Here is a 22500-nt window from a genome sequence, read left to right as displayed (position 1 = left end):
CCAAATTACCATTTAGTTCGTCTCATGATCTTGAAGTGAATTTCGACGTTAGCGGGCCTAAACGCTTGGTTTTGACTGTCACCCCATGCAAAAGAAGAAAGTTTATTTACTTTCGCAAATTCGTCCCAGTTGTTGAAATGTCTTCGTGGCTTTGACAGACCGTATAAAATTTCAGTGTGCAAATGGAAATAATGGCTAACTAAATCTTTTTTTCAGGTACTTTTGTACTTACGCCGCCTTAGCAGTTACGTTCTCGTACGTAATGATGATAACTTTCTTCGTGGCTGCAATGTCGTTTGATGTAAGACGGATCAAAGCTGGGCGAAGGGACTGTCTTCCACTTTGTCTTGCACCGCCACCAAAAGCTGGCAAAGCACCATGGGACGAACCACGCCCGCAAACCTCATTTCGGGTCATGAGATATTGGGCGAAATTCCTCATTTTTCCGGCCTCCAAATATGTTATTCTTTTCATGTCGGTGGTGCTCTTTGCCATGGGAATATACGGGACTACTAAGGTTACTGAAAGGTTAGTTTTCATGGCTTAATTAGTAATCAGGAATGTAAGACGTTCACACTTGATTCACACACACACTTCACAAACACTTCATTTTATCGTTACAAAAATTAAGAAAAAAATAATGTTGACCCGCAGGTAGCAGATTTGCTAATCGAGGCGCGTCAATCATCAACATACTTGAGTTACATCATTGAGTAAATAAACTAAAAACTGAAGCCGTTAGACATCGTTAATTTTATAATGCAACTATTGATATATTTACCAGTTATGCTTCATTCATACTTGCATAGCTGGTAAATACATCAATAGTTTCATAACCTCCAATAAAGTAAAGGAGCCGATTAGATACTTAAGTTAAGTAACTGGATCAATTTGTTTTAATTGTAGTCTTTTAGTTTGGAGGTAATATTTTCGACATCAAGATACGAATCTTTATTACCCAGGATCTGAAATAAAGGCTTTTTCATAGGTTTTTTAAAGGAAATTTTTGATAATGTTCTTAATTGATTCGGTATCTTGTTCCAAATTTTGACACCACTGTGACACGCGAAAAATGCTTTTTAAGTAAGTTTTATAGTCTAGAGTACTTTGTACTAAAGAGCAGCTGGGATGATCGAGTACTGTAGTTATGAATGTGTGATGTTTTAGTAAATAGTTTCAAGCTTTTTTGATTTGTTTGTTAAAGGACGCCTGTCAATCGTAGCTTTTGACAAGTTCAAACGTTTTCATACCGAGCTTAATTCATATATGGGTAGGACCCATACTAAACAATGAAAATAATCACGAATAGCACGATTCTCCTAATGGCAAAGAGAGTTTTAAAAGATCCACAAAAAACAAAAGACTTGTGAATCGATTTCGTTTGAATGCATGCAGCCCACCATTATTTTAATTGTGAATAAAACTTAGGTGAAGTCCAGTAAATTGGGTTTGGCCTTCTATTTTCGATGGTGCCGCATTTTCGTTCTATTTATCCTTATGCATGCAACGGTGAACTCAAAAGAACAACAAATTGGCCCAGGTGTCTGAAAATCGATTTGCTTAAATAGGAGCTTAAATACTAAAATTGATGACAAAAGAATAGGTTACATAAACGGTTATTGTAACGTTTCATAAGCAGAAACGCGTCGTTTTCAAAATACTAGGGAAATGTGATACCCGGAAAATGGTCGGCCTTTTAAAATATCCAGTTCGTCATTCTGCAGTCAAGCATCGCTCTGCGTGTGTGAGGTTTCTTACGTCTCTGGTAACTTGCTCGGGTACTTTCATGCATGCTGACACATGGTAGTTTAGACTGCGCAAATCAGAAGAGTTTATTATGTCATATTATGATTCATGCATGATATTCAATTACAGGAGACGTAACTTTACGAGTGTTTAATAAACGACAGGAGTTTACGACGGGTTTAAAACCACTCGGCTTCGCCAAAAAAGCGTGTTCCTCATGAGTCCAGACAATGGTACAAATTGTGAGGGAAGATATTAGTGGAGAGGAAAAACAAACCGGGCCTCATTACTATTCTTTATATAAAGAATGCTAATGAGGAGTGTCTTATCGGGATTAAAGCTCATGCACACGACGTCTCATAGGAGTTTTGGTAGGACTTTAGGCTCATGAGTTATTAATGTATCATTACGTACATGAAGTGATTGATGTATTAATTACCAAATTACCGACCCAAAATTAAATACGAGTAGGCTACATGGTAGGTTCGACGCCTATAGCATCAGCTTTTCAATCTCCTTACGGCGGACAATTTACAAAAATAATTGCCCATTTCCGAGTTGCTGCATGCCTCAGTTTCAAAGCGAGTCCTGGTGCACAACCTTTCAAATGGATCGGGGAAATGAGCTGCGTATTCTTATGCAAATCAAACTCATTCTCCTTTCAATAGTTGAACACCAAGACTCATGATTTAGCAACTTTTTTCTGTTATTATAGCCTTTTAAAATCTTAATTGATTATATATTTTCTTGACCTATTCATCAACCCTATATATTTGTACTGTACATAGACTTTTTTGAATTTTAAATCTTGATGTAAAAAAAGGATTGAAAAAATATTATAACTCTGTTAGAGTTGATTGTCATTATTACTATTATTATCATCATCATCATCATCATCATCGTCATTATTATTATTATTATTATTATTATTATTATTATTATTATTATTATTAAAAATGGTTTGTTTACCCAGAATGACATCTTCTCCCTTTAGGTTTGACAGGAAAATGTTAGCAAAAGACGGCTCTTCCCTCTTCAAGTTTCTCACTGTGCAGGAGAAGTATTACGAACAGGCCATTCCAATTAGCATCGTGCTCACCGATGATGTGAAATACGAGGACAGCAAAATCCAAGAGGAGATTAGAAAGCTGTCGAGCATTGTTAAAGAGAACAAATACTATCGCGAGAATACCTCTTCGTGGCTTGAGGCTTTGACAAACTTCTCCATTGCTCAAAATATGAATATCACTGGGCCTCATTTTATTCCGGCATTAAAACTCTTTCTTAACGTTCCACAGTTCTCGGGTTTTAAGCAAGGCATAAAGCTATCATCCAGTGGAAGTCGTGTGATTGCTTCTCAAATCGTGGCTTTCATGAAAAGTGATCCTACGTCGACTTTTCAGAAAAATGCCATGCTGACACTTCGAGACGATTTGGCAACCAAGTCACCTCTAAACGTAACTCCAGTCTCTAGAATGTTTGTCTTCTTTGAACAATACGCTATCATCGCACAAGAGACCACACGGAACCTTTCGATAGCGGCTCTGGTTGTCCTCATAGTCACCTCCGTCTTTTTGGCTGATTGCTTCGTGACCATCCTTGTGGTGGCTAATTTTGTTGCCCTGGTGATTGAACTTTTCGGTCTAATGTACATCTGGGACGTAACACTGAATAGCGTTTCAATGGTTATACTTGTTATGGCCATCGGGTTCGCCGTAGATTATAGTGCGCATATTGCGCATGCCTTTGTGATGTCCAGAGAAGAAACCGCTGACAAACGAGTCGTGGAATCGGTTAGTACACTCGGTGCCAGTGTTTTCATGGGAGGTAAGTTGATCATGCGGCTTGAATCTACAGGAAATTAAAGAAAAGGAAAGGAACTTTATTTAAGTATCTAGTCGTTCTAACGCTGGAGCGTTAATTGGGGACACTGTAAACTGAAATTAACAAATAACGCAAATCAAGTCAAATGTTGGTTTTTGAAGAGAGGGGAAACCGGAATACCCTGAGAAAACCTCTCGGTGCAGAGTAGAGAACCAACAAACTAAGTAGAGAAAATTAGAATTTAAATTTCTGAATTGAGTTCTCTTCTGATAAGGTAACTGCAAATCAAATCAAATGTTGGTTTTTTTGATAAGAGGGTTAAACAGGAGTATCCGAAGAAAAACTATCCTGAGTCAAGATTCCATTACCCAGGAGTACGAATTTCGTATCAGGTTTGTCCAGAAACCCATAAGGGTTTAAACGTGTAACGGCCCCTTGTGTGCTGGGAAACAAGCTTCTGGATATTCAATTTGCTAATACCATATTTGGAACAACAAGAGAGAAACATTCAACCATTCAGTTCGTAAAAAACACCGTTACGCAATACCACCAATGTTCTCGCGCGAAATTAACTGGAGCGAGGGGTTTCCAAATATGGTACTTAGAACTGAATATTCGGAAGCTGTGAACGCGCGTTACACGTTTCAACCCTTATGGGTTTCTGGTTTGTCCCCATCGGGGTCATGCAGAAGTGCATGTCTATTTTTAAACCAAGTTTTGCGGGAAAATATAGAATAGACCAAATCGGCAAACTCAGTGATCTAATAAATAATTGTTGTTAAAAGAAAAAAACGAGAAACTAGATCGCTCGTTATGGAACTTCTAAATTTTCTTTTTTTCCTCTTTTACCAACCTCGAATAGCCCTCGGTTAATTGCGGGCAAAAGCTCTGTAAGTTAGAATCGCTTAGATCTAATAGAGAATTGCTGTTGTTGTTGTTGTTGTTGTTGTTAATGGTTGCGGTCACACGTGCGAGAAACACAATGTAACGCTGGTGTTGATGCTACTCTCGTGTCAACTCTCTGGTGTTTTGAATCCCTTGGGGGAACACTGAACAATAGAATATGATTGAACACCAGTGTTTAACTCCCTAATGCGACCGCAACCAATGTTGCACCCAATTCAAATCCCCCGGGGTTAAGATTCTTTGTGTATTGTATTTGTGTTAAAATGTAGCATTCACATTTAAATGATATGCAAATACCTGGAACAAAACGTTTTATTCCCAAGGGTTGGGTGATGGACTCTTACCAACAAACTTAAAGTGAACCTAAACTCAAATATTTTTCGTCTACGATATTGATCTCCCCACAGAAAGCACGTAATCCCTTCATACTTTAAGACCGGGCTGATGTAAACTTAATCGTACCGGTCAGAGTTGTTCTTTGGCAACCACATGAAAAATGGGCCACGGATTAACGCAATTTCTACTGATGCAGCCAAACTTTGAAATCGAGAACTGTTATTTTTCTCTCTCGAGCAAAGATATGTTTCTGTGAAGAAATCTGTCATTTCTTTTTGCAATACACAGGTTTCAGTACCTTTCTTGGGATGTTCGTGCTCCTCTTCGCCTCCTCAGAGATCTATCGTATTTTCTTCCGCATGTTCATGGGCATCGTGGTGTTCGGACTTCTTCACGGCCTATGCATTTTGCCGGTCCAACTTTCCTTGCTGACCTGGACGGAACACATTTTTAAGGGTGCGGGGCGAGTTGTTCCAAGAACTCCAAGAAGTGTTAGCGCTAACCCAGAAATGTGACATTTTGACGTTTACGATTATTCTCGGCTTCATCATTGCCGGATAGTTTAAACTAAAGTGCTTAATTTGCAAAGCCTTCGTTACACAGTAATATTAGGTTTGTTTTCATAATGTTACAAAACAGATTTTAGAAATTGAGGAAGAAAGACTCCTCAACAATCTTGTTGGTCTACACTTCTTTATTTGATGTACTCGGGTCGACTTTACAGCTCTCGTTCAACTATCTCTTCTCAGTTACTCAACCCTTTCATCGCACAGGGCTTCCCCATTGACGATTAAAATCGTCTGGTGTAAGACAGAGTAAAATCTAAAAGTGTCAACGGATCTTATGGCAGTGAAAGGGTTATTAAGAGCTGTGTAACTTAATAATTTACACAGCTCTTTTCCTTCTGAAAAAGGTTGCTCAGCAAACTAAACCACACTCTTGTAAAAGTCTTTTGTTTTGTTTGTACATAAAGAGGACCGCTTTTCTGACTTGAATCTGACCTGGAACCGCAACTTGGGACAGGCTAAAAAAAAGGAGGCAGGAGGAGAGATGAAAATATGGGAAAAGAACTTAGTTGGATGAAACACAACTGGGTGAAACACAAAAATAACTGTTAGTGGTACCAAAAACCAATGAAACGTTCCGAATGAAAAACTTAGTTGGCCAAGCATAGCAAAAACCTTTCTTGAACACCAATTCATGACCTTAGGAGAAGATAAATTTTGATCGTTACTATTAAAGAGCCAGCAGGGCTTTAGGAACTAAGATAAGAATCAATTAACACCGTTGCTAGGAAACAGCCAGGAAAAGTGACGCCAATATCCCTTTTCAGGGTGAGGCTACATCGCGTGGGTGGGTGGGTCGTGGGTAGGTGGGTCGTGGGTAGGTGGGTCGTGGGTCGTGGGTCGTGTTTGTTTGAAGATAAAAAATATATATATATTAGCTCCCTCAGTGCTCGGTCCAAATTTGTCTTAGGTCTTAGGTCTTGTCTGTTTCGAGAATTTCCAGTCGTTGATAAAAAAAAGGTTAGGGTTTAGGGGTTAGGGTTAGGGACGCACAACCCACGACCTATGACTAACGAGCCGCGACCCACGACACACGACCCACGACTCACGACCCACCCACCCACCCACGCCGATTAGACGCTCTATCCTTTTAAATATCCCTTAATTTAACACGAAAAAAGTAACCCGCTCAAAAGAACGTAAGGTAGCTCAAAGCAGTTTTATCAATTTCAAGCAACGGTTACGGTTTCTGCTCCAAAACTGCCCAAAACACTGCCAAACGTTATTATTAGAAGGACTGCCTTGCATACGGAACCCGCGCCCGCAGTGCGCGCGGCAGTCAAAACTGTGCTATCCTGTCAATCATTTGACCTTTCACTGGAAACGGTGCATTTCGGTTGCGCGTGTCGATCAACCGCCGTCGAAAGGAAGCGATTAAAGTCTTTATTCGCGAAGTTAACTCAAATAAATACATTATCAATACGGTTTTGCCGTCTTCTTACACTTGACTCGAAAATACCAGCCTGAATTCGTCTTAGATTAGTTAGAAAAAGCACAAATAAAAGCCAAAGCACAACAGCTTACGTTCGAATTCTGCTCGCCGACAACCCAAGTTTGTTGACAAAAAAATTGCCACAAAATGTTTTAAATGGTTTTCTGGCTCTCTATTAATAGCGCTCACGTGCATTTTAAATGGAGTATCGGGAAAGAAAAATTGTCAAGCTGATATTTGTTTCGTATAAACATACCTTCTCAAGTAGCGAAAATTTGTATAAGCACTACAAAACGTTTACTAACCATTGCCCGAAGGAACACCTTTGAGAAGCTGCAAGGAAGCCGCTGATGAATTCGGCCCCTAACACCGGAAAGCCAGACTTGGAAAGTTTTTCAGCGGAAGGCTCATTAAAGAAGAATTTCTAGAGCTTGCCCTCCCGCAGGTCGCCAGAAAGGTGCAAACAAGCTGATTCATGTCTGAAAAGAGTAAGGTCTAGAAGGTGCAGTCAAATTTTGTTTCTTGTATTGAGCAAACATTTATTCAAAACTTTTCCCTCACTCCCAAATAAGAACTTGCTGTGTCTTGCAATTCTACAGTGAATTACTATTAGGCCAATACGAGAATCAACATCAAAGAGGCACTCCCAGGGGTTTGAGGGAAGAAGAGAACATGGCTTATTTGAACTGGGGAACAGAGGAACAATATCAAAATATTTTAGGGAACAAGGGAAGAAAACCAATATTTCAATTTTAGGGATCAAAAGGCTGGGAACAAGTTTCAAAGTAATTTGGGGAACAAGGAAACACAAGAAAATATCTAAAGGGAACAAGGACTCCTCTCCCCAGGAGGCCCTCATCAAATGTTCTGCCTCTATCCAACAGCTCAAACAAGCTATTCCAACAATTTTTGAATGACCAACAGGAAAAGAAGACTCTCTAAGATAAACAAATTATTTATAATAATTATCACTTTAGCATGCAAAACAATGCTCAGATGCTTATGAGCACCCTCATGCCCATGTTTGTAAAAAAGCACCATGAAGTATTCCTTGCGGCTGGTTTAGGCATTGTTTCATCTTTCAACATCGGGCAAAACCAAATCAACTCCATTCTCAGAGGGCACTGGGGAAAGAGGCTAGAAGAAAAAACTTGGATTAATCCAATTCTTCCAAGGTAATCTTTACAGAATAAGATTGTTGAAGGAACACTTTTGAGTGCCAACCTTAAGCCTTTTAAAACAAGCGAAAACAATACTAATAGTCTTTAAATTCACAAAATGTCAAACAGCACATTTTATTCTCATATTCAATTAGCTTAGGCCGCAATATTCCTTAAAACTATGCAGAACTATTTACCATAAAATGTGGAACATTTCCTGCCTATCTAAATATGCTGCAAAAGGGCTCCAAAAAGCAACCAGTTAAGTTTTTAGATAAAGATACACAATACCTAAAAAATAAATTATTTGATGTGATTAAGACATTGAATGACCAAGCAATAAATAAATGGCAGCAATGTATGTTAGGTTCACAAAAAGGGAAAAAAATATTCCTCAACTGATGTTTCAATATGCATATTTTAAATTAATTTTCTATCAACAACTCAAGAGACTGACTTTTCACTGGCATTGATTTACATTTCCATGATAAGTTTTAAAGTGAATCTGGCAACCACAGTGCCCTATGAAATTGGAAATAACTTAAACAAACTCTTTAAACTAACATTTTACAAGGGACACCATTGTTAATGCCCTGTGAAGAACAAAGATTAAATTGAAAAAAGAGTTGGTCTGGAGTTTATCCACAATGGACAGTTAGTGGCTGCATTCACCAATGTAGAGAACAAACACATCAAGTTTCTTCTCAAGCAACCAGGTGTTCAAGGAGCCATTCAATTTCCAAAGAACTATGGTAGTGTGCAACAGTACCTGGGTGAATTTGGGTACGTGGCCTGAAACTGAAACTTGTGGAGCCAAACAACCTGTTGAGCTTAGTACTTAAACTGGGTAGATAATTATGTCTACAAATATTGTCTATTCAACCAACAGTTTCGAAAAAATACAAGCAATGAAGACAAACTGCTCAAAAATGCACGACTCCCTTTGAAACAGCAAAACGGGCCGGGGATTCTGAAGTCACTAAAAAGTGCTGCATGCTACGTGGATGTTTGCAGAACGATCGCAAGTTGTAATCACTGAAAGAAAACTCCACTCCAGATCTGACAGATGATGGTCGTGCAAGACTCGCCAAGCACGTGGAACACCCAACAGGATTGTTTGTTGTTTGTTGAACAAACCAAGGGATTTCGTCGTAAAAATGTTCACTTAGCAACGTCTTCTTCCTCCACAGAATAAAGTTCAAAGGCGATCCTGGTTTTTAATCACATGCTAGACCAATTCATAAACTGGATAAAGTGGATTGGCAAATTGATTGCCAGAACAATGCGTCATTTCTGTCCCGCTGAGTTCAAAGAAGCGACGGTCAAGAGAGTCACAAGAGAAGGCTGAGCGAATGTCCACCGATCTAACCAATCCGAATGTAAACAATTGGCGTGACGTCGAATAGCACAAGGATAGCACAGTTTTTCCCGCTCGCTGAATTCTGATTGGTCAGTTTAAATTTCAGTAGCTCTCGCCGTATGCAAGGTGGCACTACAACGCTGTACCACGTATTACTAATGTTATGGTACCGTATAAAACTCCAATTATTGCTGAACAATATGCAGAAAGCCTAATAAAAACACTCTTTATTACATCTTTAGTTGCTCATATATCAAAAACGAAGTCGTTAACCCCATAATTTTTATTGCTGGAAAGTGATCAGAAAGTCAAGACACCTTAAATCTATGATTTGTTTAAGGTGGCTCTGATTCCGCTGCAAAGAGTGTTTTTTAAACTTTGCAGAAATTTTAATGTTGGCCTTCTGATCACTTTCCAGCAATAAAACTTGGGGGTCACCTAGTTCGTTTTTAAGATATGAGCAAATAAAGCCAAAATATAAGGTGTTTTTTGCTGGGCTTTCTCGTTGCCAAGGTAACCTATTAAGTCACAATAATGATCGCATCTTGTTTGGAAATAAAGGATGTTTCATATGGTACCATAAGTACGTAAGGATAAGGAACTAAGTAATTGTCTATAATGTTAGTGTATGTTTTGTAAGTCAAAAATGGTTACCGTAGTATATGTGCTGTGAGATGAAATTCATTCAATAAGTAAAAACGTTTATAAAGACTGTGTTATGAGGATCAGAATTACTTTTAGTTTATCTGTCATGCAATTCCAGACTTTTCTAGAATTGTCTTACAATCTTTAATATTCCAGAATTTTTCTTTTTATGTGACTCAGCAGTTTCCACAAATTTTCAACCTTGTCATACACCATAAATAGCAACAGAAGTTTCTAGATGCTTAGAGTAAAAGTATAAAAGCAGGCAGGAGCCCATTACCGAAGCAGGTTCGTAAGTGATAGAAAAGGGGAGCTCCTCAAGGGGATCCTCTATCTCTCATACTTGGCTTAGGAGTCAACGCATTTCCTTGTAGATTTCTTTATAGAACGTCTCTCTTGGGAGATCCAGCAGGCCCATTGTTGTAAAAGCCAATCAAAACAAAGCTATCTCAGCGTCAAGGGAAATATAACCTGCGATCAGGCTCTATTTTAGTTTCGCGTGCTACGTGGAGTTGGCGAAACGAAAAATAGAGCCTGACCAAATTCCTCTTCGAAATTCCTTCCGCCCACCTTTTTTGATTGATTGACATGTCCTTCATCGGCCAATCAAATTTACTTCCATTACACCAATACACGCGTGGACGGCAGATTCACGCTATTTTGTTTTGACCAAAGTTAATTACCGTGGGAGGAATATTAGAAACGAATTCGAAAGTTACCGTTGGCTTTAATTTGAGAAAAACACATTTAAAGCATGGGGAATGTTTTCGACGACTATATTGCGGCAAAGGCCGGTGTAATTCTCCCTCCGAACTTCACTGAATATGCAATCTTTTAAGCTTGACATCTTAATTTGTAATTGAGATAACCTAGCATTTTGTCGTTGGACGGTTTGGCAATAAATTTTTAAAGAAAAAAAAGAGAAATACATTATTCCTTTAACGTGTTTGCCCATGAAGGTTTTTTTGGTGATTTTTTCGGGTAATATCTTCAGTTGCAGTGTATTTCTAGAATTGCGCGCAGTAAAATCATGATACGTTTGGCTGTTAATTTTTTGATGGAGTACGAACAGTAAGATGGACTCGCAAAGTTTCTTTTATTGATGTACAATTGATCTCTCTGGAAACATGCCATTTTAGTTTCTGGAGTGTGAGTTTTAAGTTAAATCAACTGGAAATATTATGAAGTGTGCAAAAAAACCGTGTCATGTACAGTAAATAAATAAAGCCGTTTGATACACAGATATTCAAAACATGCATTCGTGTAACTTGCGATTTTATCAGCATCTCCTCCTGTTGATATATATGTCCCTTGTCTCATCCAGGAAACCAATATGCATCGGCTTTCATTGCCATTTGAAAGAACCAGCTATTTAGCGGCTTTCAAAACATCAGGGAAGTTTGTGCCAAAGTACTTTCAACCCCATGGCCACAGAGCTCGACAACAGAATCGCTAATTTCACTCGTTCCAGAGATTCAAACCCGATTCTGGACAAGTTATGAGATATTTCAGGTGGCATATCTCCATTTATACAAATAAAATCAAGTTGCACCGTCCACGGCATTGTAAGAACAAAAGGGAGCAAATTCCTTCATACACATATGGCGGAGGACGTCGCGAGAGCTCCGCGCAATCACGATGGCATTTTCACTTCCGGCGTTTCAACAGCCAATCAGATCACGAGTTTGGTCGGCCAAAATTTGGCCGACCAAACGGAATTCTTGAGAGACTTTTGGTCAGGCCCAATTTTAGCGAGCGACGACATAAGAGAACATATGGGAGAAGCTAAAAATGGGCCTGATCGCAGGTTAAGGGAAATATAATACTTTTCGCGGGAAAAACCTGCTCCTGAAAATAAATTTACTCAGGAAAGGGTTGACTCAAGGAATTAGTGGAGATAGAAGCTTCCGGCCTCATGAGCTTCTGGTACAAGTTTGAATAATAGGACATTTGCATGATGATGTCATTTGACTACAAGTACCAGAATCCTTCAGGTTTTGCTTGTCTCATGCTTTTTAGAGCTAATGTTGTTTTTACCCCGCTGGGAATACAAAATTCAAATAAGAAAAGAAAAACAAACTGAATTCACATACTTATATGATGATTCTGGTATATCTTTTATTTATGTGTTCTTTGGTATGATATGAGGTTCAATTGTGACAAAATATGAGGGCGCCAACTCAACTCAAATTCAAGACAACTCAACTCGTAACTCGATCAATGGTCTATCCCTAATTTGCTAACTTCATAAACTCAGTTTTCTCAGTGTTATTCCTCACAACAAAAATGTGACAGTATGTGGCTATAAGGAAAGAGCTTCCTTGGAGGGTAACACTGCTCACTGATTTAGGTATTACAATTCATCTTTAAACTGACCGGCTAAATGCTCGCTATGTTTTTGTACTTTTTGGGCGATAAACAGTCTGCAGCAATTGGCATCACCATATAAGAAGTTCTCATGCAAATATCTGCGGTTTTGGGTCAATGTGGGCTCAGGTTTAAGCATCACGTGACAAGTGTCAACAGCTTGTGCTCGGGGAGCAAGCGACTTGGCTCAAATCAGTTCTGGTACGTTTATCATTTATAAGTGATTTTTCGGGCCATCTTCGTCTACAGAAGCCCGCAGGCTGGCATCATTAAGCTAAAATGTGGGTCAAGGTAAGCCTTTGAAAGAAACCAAGGGTGAGAGATGGTTTCATGCAAACTGAGACGCCTAAAATGCACTGTTGTAAAACATGGCGGTTCACGAGTGAACTTGTCTCTCTGGCCTTTCTGTGGACGAATTCCAGGACCTACCAATACAATTTGGGCAAGTTTTGAGAGCTAAAACCTTCAATGGATGCGGTATTTTGCTGGTAGGACTGGGTTGTCCGATACTTATAAAAAAAAATCTATGAAATGAGAATCGGGGTCTTCCCTTGTCACGGAATGACAGAATTACCCAGAATTCTTTTGGGCATGAACGAGGCAACTTGAGAAGCACGAGACTGGACCTCATCAAATGGTTGAAGCGCGGCCGGAGGAAAAAGTGAGAAGAAAATTGTTAGCCAGATACTAAGGAGTAGCCCTAGTGTGGGCTGTTAATGTAGACTTTTGATTTCTGAACACATTTTTCCTAAAGAAAACTCCCGACAAAGTAGTGCATTTTTCGCTGTTATTCTTGTAGCAAAAGCTGGCGTTTCGTCAGTTGTTCTTGTCAAAAGAACGGTATAACGTAAGTAAGAGAATACTGAGATTTGCATTTGCAGATTACGAAAGGCAAACTCTATATGATCTCTATGCAATAAGCGCACTCGACATTTCTTGATATTAATACCATAAAAGTCTGTTTTTGAAGGATCTTCCTGCTACTGCATATAAAAAAAAAAACAACCGAGTTTTCTCTCCGGTCTTCTCAGTTCTCATGATGTTCGCGGAAATTACATTCTGTTCCTCAATAAACCTAGAACAACCAGTTATGGTCTTAATTCTCTTTCTTACTTTAGTATCAGCTAATTTATGGAATGCGCTACCTGATTTTATCCGTACTGAATGAGTCAACAGGTTTTAAAATGAGAATCTGGGCCGCATTTTGTATAGCTGATTTTTGGGCTATGTATTTTAGCTGTAAATGTAATGTCTGCAAGATATTAGCTATTGTAATTACTCTGAAATACGAGACGAAATAAACTTTAAGCATGTGTGTATGTTACCTTCAGTAGGGCGCATGCGTACTCTTTGTAATCTGCGACTCCTGTGCTTACCATATGAAGGAAAAAATGACTTTACTCTTGAATATATAATCGAGCCAAATCTTACGCTATATTGTAATGACAAGGGCGGTCTGAGAAGCTGTGAGTAGGCGTGGGATTTGTCTCATATGGTTTAGGGGCCGACATATCCCTCCCTCAATGCCGTACCGGGAGGCAAGGTCGGTAGCAGAAAGCAGCGAAGGGCCAACTGCGTCCAAAAGCGATCGGACGGGCCGAAATCCCGGGATGACTCGTTTGGTACGACGCTCCAGCGCCACGTCTGGAGGTACTGCATTTTTCTCTCTTGTTCAAACATTCCGTCAGCTCATGCGCAAATGCTCTGGCTCTCCGATACCTACCATATCAAGAAAAGATGCTGGTTTTTAAAAGAAATTGACATTTCAGTTGATTGTACAGGCCGGCATAAACGTAGATCTAAGAACCGTGCGAGTCTGGTCTTCCGGAGACAGAGGTGAGAGAGGGTTTCGTGCAAACTGGGACGCCTAAATAGCTTTGTTGCAAAGCTGGCGGTTCACGAGTGAACTTGTCTCTCTGGCCTTTCTGTGGACGAATTCCAGGACCTACCAATACAATTTGGGCAAGTTTTGAGAGCTAAACCTTCAATGGATGCGGTATTTTGCTGGTAGGACTGGGTGGTCCGATACTTATAAAAAAAAATCTATGAAATGAGAATCGGGGTCTTCCCTTGTCACGGAATGACAGAATTACCCAGAATTCTTTTGGGCATGAACGAGGCAACTTGAGAAGCACGAGACTGGACCTCATCAAATGGTTGAAGCGCGGCCGGAGGAAAAAGTGAGAAGAAAATTGTTAGCCAGATACTAAGGAGTAGCCCTAGTGTGTGCTGTTAATGTAGACTTTTGATTTCTGAACACATTTTTTCTAAAGAAAACTCGCGACAAAGTAGTGCATTTTTCGCTGTTATTCTTGTAGCAAAAGCTGGCGTTTCGTCAGTTGTTCTTGTCAAAAGAACAGTATAACGTAAGTAAGAGAATACTGAGATTTACATTTGCAGATTACGAAAGGCAAACTCTATATGATCTCTATGCAATAAGCGCACTCGACATTTCTTGATATTAATACCATAAAAGTCTGTTTTTGAAGGATCTTCCTGCTACTGCATATAAAAAAAAACAACCGAGTTTTCTCTCCGGTCTTCTCAGTTCTCATGATGTTCGCGGAAATTACATTCTGTTCCTCAATAAACCTAGAACAACCAGTTATGGTCTTAATTCTCTTTCTTACTTTAGTATCAGCTAATTTATGGAATGCGCTACCTGATTTTATCCGTACTGAATGAGTTAACAGGTTTTAAAATGAGAATCTGGGCCGCATTTTGTATAGCTGATTTTTGGGCTATGTATTTTAGCTGTAAATGTAATGTCTGCAAGATATTAGCTATTGTAATTACTCTGAAATACGAGACGAAATAAACTTTAAGCATGTGTGTATGTTACCTTCAGTAGGGCGCATGCGTACTCTTTGTAATCTGCGACTCCTGTGCTTACCATATGAAGGAAAAAATGACTTTACTCTTGAATATATAATCGAGCCAAATCTTACGCTATATTGTAATGACAAGGGCGGTCTGAGAAGCTGTGAGTAGGCGTGGGATTTGTCTCATATGGTTTAGGGGCCGACATATCCCTCCCTCAATGCCGTACCGGGAGGCAAGGTCGGTAGCAGAAAGCAGCGAAGGGCCAACTGCGTCCAAAAGCGATCGCACGGGCCGAAATCCCGGGATGACTCGTTTGGTACGACGCTCCAGCGCCACGTCTGGAGGTACTGCATTTTCTCTCTTGTTCAAACATTCCGTCAGCGCATGCGTACGTAAATGTTAAGGCTTTGTGATACGTAGCCCACCTGAAAAATTAAGATGCTGGTTATATCTTTTTAGGAGGAATTAAGATTTCACTTGATTCTACCGGCATGCTCGTAATTTAAGAACCGTGCGTGTCTTGTCTTCTGGAGACAGAAGTCAGAGGTGGTTTCATGCAGACTGGGACTGCTCTGTTGTGAAACATGGCGGTTCACGAGTGAAGTTGTCTCTCTTGTCTTTCTGTGGACGAATTCCAGGACCTACCGATGCAACTTGGGCAAGTTTTTAAAGCTAAAATCTTCAGTCGGTGCCGTATTTTGCTGGTAGGACTGGGTGACCCCACACTTTAAAAAAAAAAATGAATATGTGGCTTCATAGCTCAGTTGGTAGTCTGAGCATTTTACCGGCTCTGCAGAGGTCATGGGTTCGAATCCCTTGAACTTGCCTGAAAATGTCATGTATCTCTAAAAGACAATTGCTTAATAAATTGTCCTGCTGAGCGCAAGGATCACTTCTCTTATTTGCTTATGTTATTGCCTAACTGAGATGATCTTTAAGTCATGTATATATACGAATCTATCGAACACTGGCGATTTAGGAATTTTGTATCTCGTAGAAACGCTTCTAGTTTTAGAATGTAAACGAATCGCATTAACTATATGCTGCTTTGCTGACCCCATCTGTGTAATTCCGTCATGAGTATTCCGGGGGTGGGGGGGCAGGGGTGAGGGGTCAGGGTGAAGGGTAGGGGTGGGGATAGGGGGTGAAGGGTACAATAGCTGAAACAACCAAACTTTTACCAAAATGCTAACCTTAAGCCTAAACACTATACTTTAGATAATTTTTAGGCCTAAAGATTTGGGTTATATCAGATATTGTACCCTTCACCCCCTACCCGCACCACCTACCCTCACCCCCTACCCCTCATCCCTACCCCCACCCCCGGAATAGTCATGCCGTGTAATTCAGGCATATTCTGCGATAAGCGCAAAACACCAATGAACCAATCAACCAATTATACCGGTCAAAAGGCGGTTTCAGCACTTCCCCCTTCATGTTTAAATTACTGGATATTTTCCTCTCTCCAAGCTAAATGACCTTTCAATTGCCCCTATCATGCATGGGTCCATTTTCTAATGATCAAAGTTCCCCTCGACGCACTGCACTTCAATACAATTGAATTGTATTATGTGAACTGCTCCTTACAGACCCTTTCAGCTTGGCTTTTATAGATTGTACTATGTGTCAGCAAAATTAGCATATTATGCTACTAGCAGTGCCTATTTCCTCCCCCCCCCCCCCCACCAAATTATGCTCAAATTGTGCTCGTTTTTTTCCAAATTATGCCAGATTTTCTTAAAATTATTCCTTTTGCAAAATGAGCGAAACAAGTTCAAAAAATGTATCACGCTTCTGTAGGGAAAGGTGTTTGGTATCACAAGCTCCTCTTCTGTTGTATTTTGCTTTCTTTGTCTTAAGACAACTGTCTCTGGCTACGTTTGCTGGTTCTGGTATGCTAATGGTCTCGTCTTTCGTTTTCCCCGGAGTCGGGCGGTGTGGCTGACGCCAACGCCATCTTGCAAAGTACTGGACGAATACCATTCCCGTCATCTCGTACAAGTCTGCCAGTCTCCCAGGGGGGGCCCTCTTTCCGTTACTAAACCGCGAATGCGGCTAAACTATTGAAAAAGTGATGTCAGGTATATCAGTATACACCGATTATTCTAGCAGTGCTACTTGCTAAAAATCAGCTAAAATTTGCTACAGTAGTTTCCTAGTTTGTAGTGTTCAGGGCTGGGTTGTTCAAAAGCCGATTAACGCTAATCCCAGATTAAAAATTAACCGAGGAGTTAATTTCTCTACTCCTAAATGCTGTTCAACGCTGATATCTGGCAAAACTTTACATTAGAAGAAGTCAATCTTGAAAAACAAAAATAAGCAAAAGAAACTTTCACCAAAAAGTTAAAAACTTGAAACAAAAGTTTACGCTAATCCTGGATTAAGCTAATCGGCTTTCGAACAACCGGGCCCAGAGGGCTGGGCGGCTCTGGGGACGAGAAGCAGAATAGAAGACTGGAACCTAACGTCCGCTCACATGGCGGGAGAAGGAAATAAGATGGCGGACGGAAGGAGTTATCGAGAAGTTTCAGTTCACAGCCATGAGAAACAAGGGAAAATCATTGACTTCACAATAGGATCAACTTTAACGACAACAGTAAAAGATGAAGAGTTTGCTAAACCGCAAGTTGGTGGCGGATATGCATATCGGGAGAGTGGAAACTTGGAATCTCTCACTCGTAATCGCTTCATATTCTGGTTTGTAGCTGCAAAGCTTTAAATTTGTACCTCTATTTTGGTTCATACACGATGTATTGCATATTAAACCGGGTGAAAAATTTTCCTACTGAGAAGCTATGTCATTCGAAGTTGCTAGTAATTAAGTGGGGTGAAGCAAGAGCAAGCACATACATCTCCGGATCCAAAAGGCTGGTCTAAAACACAGGTCACATTCCACAGGTCAAGACTAGGAGACTCTGGTCTAGTGATGAGCAACTGAGCTCAAAGTTTCCCCTAGACCTGAAAAACATTTTTGTAGAGTGATTAGGGCTAGGGAGACACTATTGGTGTTGTTCATTTATCTGTAGCACAGTGACATGTACTGTACATGCACACTGACCTGTAGGGTTTTCATTAGAATTCTTAACAACCGTTGCTGTGCTACTAGAGACCTTCAGTTCGGTGGACAATTATGAGTGCGAGTTTTCCGTAGTGAATATGTGCGTAAAGTTTGGAGGTTGACATTTTTTCGAAGTGCGCATGCTCAGTATGGAAAACTCATTCTCGTAGTCATCCTCGTTCTCCAATCTAAAGGTCCCTATTTTCAGCACTGCAAGTGATTGACAGACTGATTTACTTGATGGTGACAATTATTTTTAAAGCCTTAACACTTGCAAGCGACACCGGTGGCAGGTATTTTGGGTTTGTCGTTCAATTGAAAACCCTGGCCTGTGTTTTGGAACCACGGAGCTCCTTTTCACTGACAACTGGTTCAGCCAGGGACGTTCCACTTTGTTTGTAATCCAAACCCCCTATAACCAAATTGATGAGATCTGGAAAGAAATTATTTTCAAAGGCACTGACAAAAATTTAATATGATAGGGGTATGATAGGTTTTTATTTTATTTATTTAACTGAGTTGAACTGTCGCTAATTGTTGAGCATTTTAGACTGCGCGAAAAAGGAAAAGGAATAATACAAAAAAGTAGCTAAATAAATGGGAATACAGTAGCACTTGCACATAGTAAGTGCAAAGTAATAAGGGAGTACGGGAGGTGCAGAGGTCTCATGGTTAGAGTGCTCGACTCCGGATCAGTAGTCCGGGTTCGGGTCCTGGCCGGCGACACTGTGTAGTGTTCTTGGGCAAGACACTTTACTCTCATGTTGCCTCTCCCCACCCAGGTGTCAAAATGGGTACTGGCGGAAATGCTGGGGGTAACCCTGCGATGGACTAGATTCCCATTCATGGGGGAGTAGAAATACATGTACACTGTACTCCTAGTCGCTTCATGCCACGGAAACTGGAGATAAGCGCCGGCCTGATGGGCCTTTCTAGGCTTGAATTTTAAATTTTTTGAATTAGGGGGTACCGTAAACACCTGCAGATAAACTGTTATTATTACTACTATTCCATCTGATGGCTTAACTAACAGTACCATGTACGTTTCCCCTAAGGAGAATAACAGATAATGTACTTGAGTTAACTGAGGAATCCTTGGACAACAATCTCTCTGGAAACAGCTTGGAAATAAAATTTTCTGATGGCATCCTTTTACCAGCTCTCTACATTTTTGAAACTCTAACACATGTCAGTGTTTTGGCAGCTACCACAAACAGTGTTCACAGGATTGTGTTTCCTCATCCAGACCGATTGCAAAGACATGTATGTTGTCCTATATTTATTTGAGTTGAAGTTCTATAATACGGTAATTATGTTTGCTCAACATCTTATTTGTCAGAATTTAAAGCTTTCATTTGAAGCCAGAAGACTGGTTCTTTGAGTGAAGTTTTAGTACAAATCATGTTACATGTAGTTACAGTGTATGTAATTGTGTTTAATTTCCAGGGGCGGGTTGCTGGAAGGCTGGTTAGCACTAACCGTTGGTTAACCCTTTCACTCCCAAGAGTGACACTTATAGATTTTACTCTGTCTAACGCCAGACGATTGTACTCGTCAATGGGGAACCCCACAGGAGTGAAAGGGTTAATAACAGCTAGATTCACTCAAAAACTATGTCCCCATTTAATAACCCTTTCACTCCCAAGAGTGACACTTAAAGATTTTACTCTGTCTAACGCCAGGTGATTTTACTCATCAATGGGGAACCCCACTGGAGTGAAAGGGTTAACAACAGCTAGATTCACTCAAAAACTATGTCCCCATTAACCCTTTCACTCCCAAGAGTGACACTTATAGATTTTACTCTGTCCAACACCAGACAATTTTACTCGTCGATGGAGAACCCCACAGGAGTGAAAGGATTAAGAGGTATCAGAACCTATTGGTTTCCATGGTATTTGACTCCGGTTCTAAAAGCGCTTAAACCATGCTTTGAGCAACCCAGGCCTGATTGTTATTCTTGATATCTGACCACTCCCAGTTCATTGTGTGTCATGTTCTGTTGGTATTTGTTCAATCAGCAAGGTGTTAAATAATATTGTATTTTACCCATCTTGCTTATGCCATACAGATACTCCAATAATTATTAACCCATTGACACCTCAAATGCCTTCATGTAGGACGCCCCCAGGTGACGAGTAAAATCGTCTGGCATTAGACAGTCTCATTTCCAGGGGTCAATGGCTTAAATAATTTTTTTTTTGTTGCACAGAGCTCCCAATGTTTTGTTTTCGCCCTTTTCTTCAAAAATTTGGTCTGTCAGCTTTAATAGTGAAATCGTGTCTAGGGACTATACTCAGGGTTCATACGCGTCTTGAAAACCCTTGGATTCCAGAAGTCCGATTTCAAGGCCTTGAAAGTAATTGAAATTGATTTTTGGTCCTTGAAAAATATTAATGCTTTAAAGTCTTAAAGTTTATGTAAGCCATTGAAAACAAAATAATGTTCAGGTAAACAAAGTATAACTTTCTCGAATTTTGCTTGGTTTGTGGTCAATTTTTACTAACAAAAATTCCTTGGAATTTCAAAGTAGGGTCCTGGAAAGTCCTTGAAAAGTCCTTTTTTGGCCTTAAAAAGGGTATGAACCCTGTATACTGATCGATGAGACCACAAACAGTAAATTAGTAACAGCTAGTGACCAGTCAAATTCAAGGACTCCAAGTGCTGAAACTGGTAGAATGCTTTTCATTGACTATCATTCTTGATTTTATTGCAGGGATTTACTTTTCGGTCATCTTCTGAGGGAAACCAGCAATCCATCTTCAATGACTTTTCTGTCCGTAACTTGAGGGAGGCTTGTAATTTTGGCACATTTTCTCAATCATGTTCCATCTTCTCGAGCTGGCTCTGTCAGGATGGCAATTGCCTCTTTGCATTAGCCACGGGGACTGGTGTTATCTTGTTGATAAAATTACCACCTCCAGGCAATGAAGGTATGGATTACGTATAGGAATCACCTCATCTTGAGTGAAATTTGCAATACATTGCAAAATGGGCTTGAGTAAATTTTTTCATAGATGACCAAAATTGCGAGTGCAATTTGTAGTCTTTGAAAAAATTTACAAGTGCTTATTTATTCCAAATTGCAAAAGAAAAATCATGTGATTACATATACGTATTAATTATATTATACATGAAAAAATTCAAGATGGTTTTAAAAATTAATTAAGCAGAAGAAACTCACGTGTATCACACAACCAGGGAAAAATTACGCCATAAAATGTGGCATCAAGGGCGTGTGCTTGATTTGAAAACAAAAGATTGGATTGGTTCTGACCAAACCCTATTGTTTATTAGCCAATCATAATCCAGAATTTTGATGTGTAATTTGAACTGGTTTACACTTTTTGCACTGTGTTAACTACACTTGAACTGCACTGCTCTCAGCCAATCAGAATGGAGTAATTTTTTCATGTATATTATTAATACAGATACATTGCTCCTTGTGTTTAGTTTTAAATACTACATCGGAAGATCAGGGCTGGCTCAGTGGTGAGAGTTGGTTTTCTAGGAGAGACCAGAGTACTCAAAGAAGAGTAGAGAACCAACAAACTCAACCCACATACAGTTGTATGGTTGTAAAAATTAATGTGATGTGATTTAGCCTTTTGTCCATTATCACCTGAAGAGCGATAATGTTTGACGGGTGGCCAGGCTAGTTTGGGTTCACTTGGTAATTTTCCTTTTTCCAACCACCAGAGAAACCAGACTCCATTTGTAACAGCATTTTGGAATGATCAAATTGCTGGCATTCTTACCACAGTAGCTTTCCAACGTGTTTCTCTGCAGGTCAAGTTGAGCAGTATGAGTTAAAGCAAGCAGGAGTGATGCAGCGTTTGTGGTCAGGTCTTGTTCCGTACAGTCTCAGGAAGGACGTGCTTGCCACTGATGCTGTGGTCAGCTTAACAGTTCACCCATTTTGTAAACACATGTGTGTGTTTGCTCTCTGTCGTGATCTGAAACTCAGGGTTTGGTCATGTCAGGTACAATTCTAAAAGTATAATTATATAATTTATTTTTTAGTAAGGAAAGGAAAGGAACTTTATTATTTTAAGTGTCTAGTTGTTCTAGTGTTGTTGTGGTAAAAGAGGTGTGTTATGGGATTTGTGCAAGTACATACACTGTATAGCATAAAAATTAATAGGCATTAACTAGTGTACTAAAAATGTTGTGCTTACCTTCTTATCAGGATCAGGCTTGTATTTACATAAAAGATGTGGTTGAAGATGTCCCAGATGATGTAGATCTTCAAAACTTGCCAGGTAATTGTTACTGAT

At 39.8% G+C, this 22500-nt stretch overlaps 2 protein-coding genes across 5 annotated transcripts in view; both read left to right on the top strand.

The window, feature by feature from the left end:
- Positions 1-5488, top strand: part of LOC138049287 (patched domain-containing protein 3-like) — a 31826-nt gene extending 26338 nt beyond the window's left edge. For all 3 annotated transcript variants that reach the window (XM_068895495.1, XM_068895493.1, XM_068895494.1), the window contains 3 exons: positions 217-528; positions 2741-3573; positions 5101-5488. In XM_068895495.1, the coding sequence (XP_068751596.1) occupies positions 217-528; positions 2741-3573; positions 5101-5327 (1372 nt within the window). In that variant the 3' untranslated portion in view covers positions 5328-5488. The remainder of the gene's footprint in view (positions 1-216; positions 529-2740; positions 3574-5100) is intronic.
- A 12157-nt stretch (positions 5489-17645) lies between these two features.
- The window catches only part of LOC138049281 (nuclear pore complex protein Nup160-like), a 47797-nt gene continuing 42942 nt past the window's right edge, over positions 17646-22500 (top strand). For both annotated transcript variants that reach the window (XM_068895488.1, XM_068895487.1), the window contains exons 1-5: positions 17646-17862; positions 19279-19486; positions 20940-21156; positions 22013-22206; positions 22413-22485. In XM_068895488.1, the coding sequence (XP_068751589.1) occupies positions 17663-17862; positions 19279-19486; positions 20940-21156; positions 22013-22206; positions 22413-22485 (892 nt within the window). In that variant the 5' untranslated portion in view covers positions 17646-17662. The remainder of the gene's footprint in view (positions 17863-19278; positions 19487-20939; positions 21157-22012; positions 22207-22412; positions 22486-22500) is intronic.

The sequence above is a fragment of the Montipora capricornis genome, chromosome 5, assembly GCF_036669925.1.
Source record: "Montipora capricornis isolate CH-2021 chromosome 5, ASM3666992v2, whole genome shotgun sequence".
NCBI lineage: Eukaryota > Metazoa > Cnidaria > Anthozoa > Scleractinia > Acroporidae > Montipora > Montipora capricornis.
This window is presented reverse-complemented; position numbering and strand designations above follow the sequence as displayed.